We start from the raw sequence: 12,049 nt of genomic DNA, 5'->3' as shown, positions 1-12,049 counted from the left end.
AATGCATTTTCATTTACTACTAACTTTGGCTGGATTTGAATCAGTGACTTATAGCTGAAAGGCTAAAAGCAGAAAAAGCCTCTGTTATATCAGATCTGGTGGGCTAGATAAAGAATGTGGTTTAGGAAACAGAGTTAGCCACCAGAGGGAGCCAATACAGTCCTGTAAAAACTAATCCTAACATTTGAAATTAAGGAAAGCGCCATTAAAATTTGTATATAAGAATCACGCCAACTTACATGTAGATGTAAAGTGTTAAGGAAAGATTGTACTTATGGCAGTCAAAACCACCAGAAAAAATGCTGAAATAATCTTACAAATAAATTAAACAAACAGTGAATTTAGTTCAGTGAAAGGCCTGACAAATCTGCAAACCTCATTCCATAGAAGCAGCCCTGACAGGAATGTAAGCTGTGCTGCCCTGCTACGGTACCCCAGCCCTGATGGGGGAGGGAGAGGACCTTGTCTAAAGACAAAAGTGTATGTCAGAGCTGATGGTCATCTCTACTGCAATTGAGGGCTCTGGTGCAAATTAGTGCCAAATACGATGATGTGGACAGCTGTCTGCTAGAAAGATGACTAAGGGCCTGATCCAACTCCCACTGAAATCAACAGAAGTTTTTCCATTGACTTCAGTGGGAGCTGAATTGAGCTCCCTGTGAAGCAATGGGCTCTGAAGAACTGAGCCCAGGACAGAGAATCAGCAACTCCTAAATTCAATGTTGCCTCCAAATTGCTGTGTGGCCTCTCAGTTAATGTTAACCTCCCAATTTACCTCTCTGTAAAATAGGGACAGTAATACTCGTCTATCTCACAAGGATGTTGGCTGATTAGTTATTGTTAAGCATTATAATATTTATTTATAATTATTGCATATGCCTCCCAACAGCTATGAGATGGTTATGGACTATAGGCCAAATCCTGTACTGAGAAATATGTCTGCCCTCACAGATCCAGCCGTAGGATCTGGCCCTTCCAAGTGAAAGACACTTTGTCTATTCCGTTATCAGTCTTCTCTCATCCATTTGGTTTCTTGCATAATTTACCAGAATAGTATTGGTTTTAAACAGAAAAAGACCCCATAGACCTGCTATTAATCTTTTGTTACCACAGATTAGAACAATGATTTGACTTCCATCTTCTTCATATATTGTATGAAAGATTATACAAAAAAATCTGTCATATATATATAAATACATTTATATAAATTCAAAACCCTTTAAACAAATTCAAAGTAAAAGTTGAGGACATTTGCCTTAGAAATCCAACAGAGTTAATGTAAGCCATTTCCTTCTAGTTTTTTTTGGGGGGGGGGATAGGGAGGTGGACCACCATCAGCCTTATTACTACTGAATGTTAAGTGCAGAAGTTTAGCTGTAGTTGTAGGGTTTTGAAGCAATTGATTTGACAACCTCTATGCATAAAACCCATTTTTAAAAATCCACATTTATTCCCCAGATTGCTTATTGTTTCATAAAAAATGAAACCTTACATAGCTTGCTGGTATCAACTTGATCTCCTAAAACTGTTCAATTAAACCTTGTAAAACCAGTACTTTAAACTACATCAGTGTCCTGGAAGTGCTTATGAACATTACTGAAGTAATTCAGGATGGTAATGAGCACTTATAACTTCTGCTATCTTGTATAATTTAATTTGCTTTGTTTTTTTTATAAAACCTTAAGTTACACCACAAGAAGTTCACAGGTCTGAGAAAATTAAAGTCAGTATCAAGTTTTACTCATAGACCATATAATTTACATAGATTTACATAAATACAGATATTAAAAATTTAAATCTCAACTAATTAAACAGAAGATAGAGTTTTAAATGTGAGAGATTTTAAAACCTAAACACATTTCTGCCTCTACTTTTAGTAGTAGCAGAATTTTTACACACATACATATACCAGGCTTCTCTCTCTCAGTCTCCCCCCCCCCCCCCCAATCCTTTTTCATCCAAAATAGGGCAATTCTATAACCGCAATAAGGTATGACAGGCAGTACACTTCTGGGGAATTATTGCATGCCTTGAGTGCATAAGGCAAAAGGAAGAGTGACTGACTTCAGACACTAGGGGAGTGGAATCATCAACCAGAAATGCACTGAAGTGATGTGAAACACCTTATTGCTTTTACAAAATTGAAAATTATACATTGTTTAAAAAGACACAAAATGAAGGAAAAAGTAATATTTCTGTTTAGTGGAGATCACCAAAAACCAGGAAGCTCCACTGCTGTTCACTGAATTCTCTTCATTATTCCATGATGGTTCATTAATGAGCTGCAATTGTACAAGGGGGTCAAAGACAAAAATTCATTTGTCCCAAAGAGAACAGAATAATCATTAGCAGCTGATCATACCTGCTATGAGAATCAGATGCCAGTCTCATCAAACTGCAATGTAAAAATATGATCAACTAGACATATTATACCCCACTGAGCTGAGCAGGTGGATGAGCAACTTGAGTTGGATGATAGAGCATTTGCCTAAGATGCTGGAGGCATAGATTCTAGCTCAATAGAGATTTCTCATTTGATTAGCTAGAAGTGAAACAGAATAAATATGGGATGGATATACAGTACCATAACCTCTGCATTTTTGGTGCTGTAATGGGGTTAGATAGAGCATTTACTGGTATTTATCCTGCCCCATCCCAACACCACATTTCTCCATCTTTAATTTAACCAACTGTACCTCCCATTGTGTACATATTTTTAAAACATCCATTCTTTCCACCAGGATTTAGAGGGGAGAGGTGATTCTACAGAGAACATAAATTAAAGATAGTTGGAAATTACATCCAGCAGGTATTTCTAGTGTGTATCTAGGAAAACACCCTCTTGGATTATTTTTTGTCTTTGTGTTTACTGTTCATTAACATGGACACAAAAGCATCACCTCTGATCTAATACTACCACCAGGAGAGGTTTCAAAGTTTAGATAGGGCCATTCTGCTAAGGCACCATTTGCAAGTCATGGTGACTGGTTTAAGTATTTAGTCAAAGCTGCATTTACTGTAATGCAGATTCCCAAAACACATACAGTAACAAGCAGCCACTCAGACACTTCCTTCCATAGTCAAATAACTGTTGGTCCTTTCCTGAGAAACTTACATCAGCCTCTTTTGAAATATTAACCATGATTTAATAGATGGCATTTTCACACATCCATTAGAGTTTTGTTCGGGGCCTGGGGGAGGCAGGGATATTCATAATAGTCTAGTACAGGATCAGAAGATATAAAGATGCCTTAAAAAGTAGAAGCCAGATCTGTACTGTTGCTAAATTCATTATTCAATGGGTAAAAGCTATAAACGAAGAAGAATATACAGCGTACAGTGCATAGTACAGAACAACATTTTGCTTCAGTACCAACAGGAGGTATAACAAGGGCACACCTCTTTAAAATAATCAAACATTCTGATGGGGGTAAACTACTGCACATCACGTAGTACTCTGTTACAAAAAAAAAAAGGGATTCCTTATTCCAGATTTAATAGAACGAATGGAATATTACACTGGAAAGTGACTTGGGGTGGGTGTAGGGGAAAAGATGTAACAGCCCGCTGCTTCAGGATGGTACTAGAAGCACTGTTAGGCAGCTTTAAAGCGTCGGGACACACCGGGCACTCGCTATTGCAGAGAGAGAGAGAGAGAAGGGGCTTACCATGGAGTGGGGAAGGACTAGGAGGGCTGCCGTTTTAATTGCGCTCAACCAGGGGAGGACATTTCTAAAGAAAACAATATCCAGTCTTTGGAGAGGGAGAGAGAGTTATTGATGCAAAAGAAGAGACCCTACAGAAAGACCGGGTCCTTCTCCGCCCCTGGCAAAAGGTCCCTGCCTTTCGCCATGAGCTTCACTCGTCTCCTTTGTTTGAGAGATTAAGGATCCCACTGCATCGTTCAGATCACTCTTTCTTTGTCTCTCACCCTGTGCCATGCCCTCCCTCCCCCAATCTAAATTGTTCGTTTATAAGATATAATTAGGGATAAGCCCAGGAGAGGAATGGAGGGGAAAATATCTTCTCGATCCTTATGATAACTCTGTGCATCACACTGGGATCCCCCACCCCCACGCCTCCGGGCAGATGACTGTATATTTGGTAGCACTGTGCAGCTTCTTTTCCGTTAAAAAGACGCATCCATTCCTTGCACAGTCAATGAGAAACGCAGCGTGATTTGTCATGCGCTTGGATTGTGGGTTTGTTCGTTCGTTTTAATTAATAACTTTTCTTTTCAGAGCCTACAATCATCACTGGAGTATTTACAAACACCAAACAGAGCCTTGGCGAGGTCTCCCCCCCCCCCCAAATAATCACGACAATACCACAGTTTGCAGGAGCCCCGCACTAGCTGTGTCCAAACAAGATCTTGCTGGGTGAGCGCTCTTGGGCTCCGGGGGAGACGGGCGCTGGATTCCCGAGTCCTGGGTGGAGCTTCCCAGCCGGGTGTTTCTTCCCTGGGGTGTCTCTCCCTCAATACCTGCCTCGGGGCTGCTGCTGCTGCAGTGGTCCCGTTCATATTCCTCCTGAGCCCTCTGCATTTTCCGCTTCTTCATCTTCCTCTTGTGGACGTGGAAGGTGGTGAGGGAGAGGAGGATCAGGCAGAAGATGAGGGTGACCAGGACGATTAAAACCAGAGTGGAAGAGAAGGACTGAAAGAGCTGCCCCACCTGCGCGATGCAAGTGCTGCTGGCGTTGGAGGAGGCAGATGTCCTGTTCAAGAGACAAGGTGGCAGAGACAGCCTCAACTCCTTGGAGAGCTTGGCACTCATTGAGGAGGCTTAAGAAGATGAGGATCTTCCTCTCCTCCCTGCAGATGCCTGGATTTGACTTGGTTCCGGGCTGGGGGTTTGCACAGGCTGGAAATGCACTGGACGCGGTTCGCTCTCCGGAGATGGCAGGTGAAAGATCAAGCCTGCAAAGGGACCCAGAGGAATCAGAGCTCGGGACCCAGACCAAGAAACACACAATTCACCGGCTGCCGCCAAAGCCGCCCTCCCCGCTCTCCTTCCAGCCCCAACATGGTACAAAGTCGTCTAAACTCTGGCACACTGGGGGGATGCCGCCCGACTGACAAACCACGCGCATTACAGAGGGTTTGCAGCCCAGCGCAGCGCCCCTGGACTAGACCAACCCCAGCCCACTGGTTAGACGGCTCGAGCTGTCTTCAGCCCCGCCGGCCCCAGGCGATGTCGGCCGTGCCCCAAGCCAGGGGGAGCGAGGCAGCAGTGCGGCGGCACCTGCTCGGCTCCAGTTAACTCGGCACAGGGGGCAGCTTTGCCGGGCGTTTCCCCCAACAAGTTGCTAATGACACGAGCCGCCGCGGCAGCCCCAGGGTCCCCGCCCGCCCCAGAGGCAGGAGCCACCCGAAGTTCGGGCTCCGGCAGCGCCTGGGTCTTCACGCGCCTCTGGCCAGAGCGGAACGCGGGGCCCGGCGGGGGCACGCGCCTTACCTGGGCTGCCTGTGGCTGGAGGGAGCCCCCGGCCGCGCGCTCGCCGAGGCTGCAGAAGGTGCCGAATGAAGCGGGCAGAGCCGGAGCCGGCGCCGCTTCGGGGAGCTCAGCGCGCAGCCTATTGCCAGCCCGGCCGGTGACGTCAGGCAGCCAGTGCCGGCTCCGCTCCCCCGCGGCTCGGCTGGGCGGAGAGGGGCAGCCCCGAGCGGGCACCCTGCCCCTCCCCCCAGAGACCCACCCCGCCCCCCCTCCCAGGCCAATACCCCCCCACCTACCCACCCCACCACTACTTCTACCCCTCCCCCAGAGACCCCCCCGCCCAGAGACCTACCTCGCCCCCCTCCCTCCACAGGCCAGTACCCCCCTCCTACCTACTCACCCCCACAGGCCAATATCCCCCCACCTACCCACCCCCACTTCTACCCTTCCCCCCACAGGCCAATACCCCCCCACCTACCTGCTCCACCCTCATCCATCCCCCCACAGGCCAATACCCCATCTACCCATCCCCCGCCGACCTACCCCCCTCCTCATCCACCCAACCCACACAGATCCAGCCCACCCCCGCACATACCAATACTCCCCACAGACCCACCCCATACATACCTACCCACCCAACCTCCTCACATACCAATACCCCCAGAGACCCATCCACCCACCCTCATACCACATAGACCTACCCCACCCACCAATCACCCAGACCAACCCCCACCTACATATTCATCCCACCCCCACACATACCAAGACCCTCATAGATCCACCCTACCCCCACACATACCTACCCAATATGCCATTGCCAGTCTGCTTCCCGTAACCCAATCCCACATATACCTATTTAGTGCCCCCCTGCCAACCCCTTACCCTAATCTCCCATACATATCCAATAACCAAACTCCCAAACCTCCACTCCCCAGGCCCTCAACTTTCCCTAAACTCTATCTCCACGCCCAAATCTTATTCACTGAACACCCACCTCCACTGCACATACTTACCCAATACTGTCTCTTCCCAATATCCCCTTCTCTAATGCCCAACATGCCATATAGATCTAATACCATCCAATATTCCTACTCCCTTTACCCCATTTCCCTAATAAGCCCCATATATAACCAGACCCTCAAACCCCATTCTCCTAACTCCAGCTCCATATTTACTTGATACACCTACCCATTACATTCCCTTCCTCTAAGCCCCCACACATATAACCAATATCCCTTTCACTAAACTTTTACCTCCATACATAACCAATGCCCCCACTCTCCCACTCCATACAAACCCACTTCTCTCACACCCATACATACTGAAGTCCCCATCCCTCATGCAAACCCACAACTCTCGTGCCCTCTTGCTCTACCCCTACACAACATACAGTACATACTCACTCTCTTCACCCAAGCATCCCCCATACATATTCAATTCTTATCCTCCATATACATCCACTTTTCCATACCACATGTACACCCACATTCTGCCCTACTTCTTCCATATTCCCCTCCTCATACATGTGCACACCACTCATACCCACTGAACCCCACTTCCATAACCCCCTCACCTACATGTAACATCTGAGGGCTGATTTAATGCTAACAGCCGCCCCATGGGGAGAAAAATGACAATCAAGGACTACAGCAGCATCAGGGCATTCTGTCCATGCTCCCTTTCCTCTGGCCATGTCCTCTATGCCAGTGGTTCTCAACCTTTCTGGACTATTGCACCCCTTTCAGGAGTCTGATTTGTCTTGTGAGCCCCAAGTTTCACCTCACTTAAAAACTACTTGCTTACAAAATCAGACATAAAAATACAAAAGCGTCACAGCACCCTACTACATTTCAGTGGGATACTTGAGCCTGTTTTTCACTTGTGAGCCTCATCTGAAACCAGAGCACCAGATGGCAGGGCTGAAGTCTGAGTCCCGCTGCCTAGGGCTGAAGCATGTAACTTAGCTTTGTGGGTGTGGGGCCCCAGGCAGTTGCCCTGCTTGCCACACCCTAATGCTGGCCCTGCACTTGCAACCCCCCAAACCCATCTCTTGACACACACCGGGTGGTCAAAACCCCGAGGCTGAGAAAACCTGATCTAGATGAGTTGAGTACCCCTGGAAGATCTCTGCATACCCCCAGGCATACGCATACCCCTAGTTAAGAACCACTGCTCTATGCCAGCAGCCAGGTGGGCAACATAGAAGCCACTATACTGAGTCTTTGTCACTAGAAAACCCCTCGTTATGCCTGTTTGGCCAGAATCCATCAACCATGTGACATAAAGCAACTGCACTTCAGGATCTAGCTCTTTAAGTCTAAAATTTTCCTTCCATTTAAATGCTCTGTTTCCTTGGCTAAATGCAATGCATCCAGCACCATATAAGTCTGTGATCTTTTGACGCTTTCTAAAAAGCAGTCACAATAACAAGCACAGAACATGTTTGTTTTCTTGTAAATGTTAAATAATTTTTAGTGTTTATGTACAGGATTGACAGCCACATAGAAAGAAGTCCTCTGATACAACACAGGCATGATCATTGAAGCTTCCCTACACTGCCCCACCAACGTGCTTCAAACTTGTTCTGGAGGGGCTAGAGCAGAGGTGGGCAAACTACAGCCTGCGGGCCACATCTGGCCCACAGGACCGTCCTGGTTGGCTCTTGAGCTCCCGGCCATGGCGACCAGCCCCTGGCCCCTCCTCTGTTGTCCCCCCTCCCCTGCAGGCTCCGCTCACTGCCCCGCTCTGGCCCCCCACTCCTGCCAGACAGTGAGCTCCTGCTGCTCTGAGCTGCATGGTAAGGGGGTGGGGAGCAAGGGGACAGTTGGATAGGCATGGGAATCAATCACCCGGATATCTGCTGGGAGAGCAATACAGCAGTGCACAGACAATCCCAGAAGTTTTTGGAGAGTGTTGGGGACAATTTCCTGGTGCAAGTGCTGGAGGAACCAACTGGGGTCATGCTCCTCTTGACCTGCTGCTCACAAACAGGGAAGAGTTGGTAGGGGAAGTAGAAGTGGGTGGCAACCATGAGATGGTAGAGTTCAGGATCTTGACAAAAAGAAGAAAGGACAGCAGCAGAATATGTACCCTGGACTTCAGAAAAGCAGACTGACTCCCTCACAGAACTGATGGGCAGGATCCCCTGGGAGGCTAGTATGAGGGGGGAAGGAGTCCAGGAGAGCCGGCTGTATTTTAAAGAAGCCTTATTGAGGGTGCAGAAACAAACCATCCCGATGTGCAGAAAGAATAGCAAATATGGCAGGCTACCAGCTTGGCTTAACAGAAATCTCTGGTGAGCTTAAACACAAAAAGGAAACTTACAAGAAGTGGAAACTTGGGCAGATGACTAGGGAGGAGTATAAAGATATTGCTCGAGCATGCAATGGTGTAATCAGGAAGCCAAAAGCACAATTGGAGTTGCAGCTAGCAAGAGATGTGAAGGGTAACAAGAAGGGTTTCTAAAGATATGTTAACAACAAGAAGTAGGTCAGGGAAAGTGTGGGACCCTTACTGAATGGGGGAGGCAACCTAGTAACGGATGATGTGGAAAAAGTTGAAGTACTCAATGCTTTTTTGGCCTCAGTCTTCACAGGCAAGGTCAGCTCCCAGACTGCTGCATTGGGCAGCACAGTATGGGGAGGAGGTGAGCAGCCCTCAGTGGTGAAAGAACAGGTTAAGGACTATTTAGAAAAGCTGTATATGCACAAGTTCATGGGGCCAGATCTAATGCATCCAAGGGTGCTGAGGGAGCTGGCTGATGTGATTGCAGAGCCATTGGCCATTATCTTTGAAAATTCATGGCGATCAGGGGAGGTCCCAGACAGGGCAGTCCTTACCCATACGCAAAGCACGCAGCTGCATAGGGCACCAGGAAATTTGGGGCACCAAATTTCCTGGTGCCCTGCACAGCTGCATGCTGCTCCAGCCCCTGCTCAGGCTCTTCCCCAGGCCCCCGCCCCTGCCCCGCCTCTTCCCAACCCTGCTTGGCCCCCACTCCCCTGAAGATTGCAGCCTGGCCCAACCCTGCATTCACCGCGTGGTAAATGGATTGACCCAGCCCCAGCCTGCTCCGCTCCCCTGGCTCCAAGGCTTGTGGGGGAAGGGGAAACCGCCCCTCAGCACTCGCCGGCTGCACGGCTGGGAGCCAGGCAGCGGAGGCCTGGGGTGGTGCCCCATACAGCCCCCCAGTGGAGGCCTGGAGCCAGCGCCAGCCCTCCCCACTCCCCCCCCCACACCCCCGTGGAGGCCTGGGACTGCGTAGGGCACCAAAATAGCTAGGGACAGCCCTGGTCCCGGACGATTGAAAAAGGCAAATATAGTGTCCATCTTTTAAAAAAGGGAAGAAGGAGAATCTGGGGAACTACAGCCTCACCTCAGTCCCTGGAAAATCATGGAGCAGGTCCTCAAGGAAACCATTTTGAAGCACTTAGAGGAGAGAAAGGTGATCAGGAACAGTCAGCATGGATTCACCAAGGACAAGTCATGCCTGACCAACCTGATTGCCGTCTATGATGAATTAACTGGCTCTGAGGATATGGGGAAAGCAGTGGATGTGATTTATCTTGACTTTAGCAAAGCTTTTGTTACAGTCTCCAACAGTATTCTTGCCAGCAAGTTAAAGAAGTACGGCTTGGATAAATGGACTATAACAGGGGTGGGCAAACTTTTTGGCCTGAGAGCCACATTGGGGTGCAAAACTGTGTGGAGGGCTGGGTAGTGAAGGCTGTGCCTCCCCAAACAGCCTGGCCCCTGCCCCCTCACACTTCCCACCCCTTGACTGCCCCCCTCAGAACCTCTGACCCATCCAACCCCCCCACCCCCCGTTCCTTGTCTCCTGACTGCCCCCTCACAGGATCCCTGCTCCTAACCGCCCCCCCGGGACCTTCCCCCCATCCAACCCCCATGCTCCTTGTCCCCTGACTGCCCCACCCCCATCCACACCCCCACCTCCTAACTGCCCCCCAGGACCCCACCCCCCTATCCAACTGCCCCCTGACCACCCCACCCCCAGAACCTCTGTCCCATCCAACCGCCCCCTGCTCCCTGTCCCCCGACTGCCCCTTATCCAACCCCCGGCCCTGGCCCGACTCCCTTACCATGCCACTCAGAGCAGCATGTCTGGCAGCTGCCCCACCAGGCCAGAGCCAGACGCGCAGCCCCGCTGCCCAGCATCAGACGCGCAGCCCCGCTGCCCAGCATCAGACGCGCAGCCCCGCTGCCCAGAGCACTGCCTGGGTGGTGGCATAGCTGCAGGGGATGGGGAACAGCAGGGGAGGGGCCGGGGGTGAGCCTCCCGGGCCAGGAGCTCAGGGGCTGGGCAGGACAGTCCCACAGGCCAAATGTGGCCCGCGGGCCATAGTTTGCCCACCTCTGGACTATACGGTGGATAGCAAGCTGGCTAGATCGTCAGGCTCAGCTCGTAGTGATCAACTGTTTGATGTCTAGTTGGCACCCTGTATCAAGTGGCGTTCCCCAGGGGTCTGTCCTGGGGCCGGTTTTGTTCAACATCTTCATTAATGATCTGAATGATGGGATGAATTGCACCCTCAGAAAGTTCGCGGATTACACTAAGCTGGGGGGAAGAGATAGATACACTGGAGGGTGGCAGTAGGGTCCAGAGTGACCTAGACAAATTGGAGGATTGGGCCAAAAAGAAATCTGATGAGGTTCAAGAAGGACAAGTGGAGAGTTCTGCACTTAGGAAGGAAGAATCCCATGCACCGCTACAGGCTGGGAACCGACTGGCTAAGCAGCAGTTCTGCGGAAAAGGACTGGGGATTACAGTGGATGAGAAGCTGGATATGAGTCAACAGTGTGCTCTTGTTGCCAAGAAAGCTAACGGCGTATTCAGCTGCATTAGTAGGAGCATTTCCAGCAGATCGAGGGAAGTGATTATTCCCCTCTATTTGGCACTGGTGAGGCCACACCTGGAGTATTGTGTCCAGTTTTGGGCCCCCCTCTACAGAAAGGATGTGGACAAATCGGAGAGAGTCCAGCGGAGGGCAACGAAAATGATCAGGGGACTGGGGCACATGACTTACAAGGTGAGGCTGAGGGAACTGGTCTTATTTAGTCTGCAGAAGAGAAGAGTGAGGGGGGATTTGATAGCAGCCTTCAACTACCTGAAGGGGGGTTCCAAAGAGGATGGAGCTAGGCTGTTTTCAGTGGTGGCAGATGACAGAACAAGGAGCAATGGTCTCAAGTTGCAATGGGGGAGGTTTAGGTTAGATATTAGGAAAAACTATTTCACTAGGGGGGTGGTGAAGCACTGGAATGGGTTACCTAGAGAAGTGGTGGAATCTCCATCCTTAGAGGTTTTTAAAGGCCCAGCTTGACAAAGCCCTGGCTGGATGATTTAGTTGGGGTTGCTCCTGCTTTGAGCAGGGGGTTGGACTAGATGATCTCCTGAGATCTCTTCCAACACTAATCTTCTATGATGGGAAGAAGTGAGTTTTGAAACTGCTGTTTCAGCAAATTCTCAATCCCCTTTTTGTTTGCTTTCATGTATACTTCTGAGTTTTTCTGCTCTAGCTGAAAGGAGCGACAAGCTGAGATGACTGGCAAACAGCTTTAAAATTGTGAATACAAAAGCCCGTCACAACAGAAGAATT

The 12,049-nt window shown here is 49.3% G+C and overlaps 1 protein-coding gene across 1 annotated transcript; it reads right to left on the bottom strand.

Moving 5' to 3' along the window:
- Positions 1-1,938: 1,938 nt before the first annotated feature.
- C1H11orf87 (chromosome 1 C11orf87 homolog) lies at positions 1,939-5,614 on the bottom strand. The gene is made up of 2 exons (XM_074943426.1): positions 5,457-5,614; positions 1,939-4,918 (listed from the first exon to the last, which is right to left on the bottom strand). Exon 2 carries the CDS (start codon positions 4,773-4,775, stop codon positions 4,317-4,319), a length of 459 nt encoding a protein of 152 aa, XP_074799527.1. The 5' UTR covers positions 4,776-4,918; positions 5,457-5,614; the 3' UTR covers positions 1,939-4,316.
- Between the last annotated feature and the right edge of the window lie 6,435 nt (positions 5,615-12,049).

This window comes from Natator depressus, chromosome 1 (genome assembly GCF_965152275.1).
Source record: "Natator depressus isolate rNatDep1 chromosome 1, rNatDep2.hap1, whole genome shotgun sequence".
NCBI lineage: Eukaryota > Metazoa > Chordata > Testudines > Cheloniidae > Natator > Natator depressus.
This window is presented reverse-complemented; position numbering and strand designations above follow the sequence as displayed.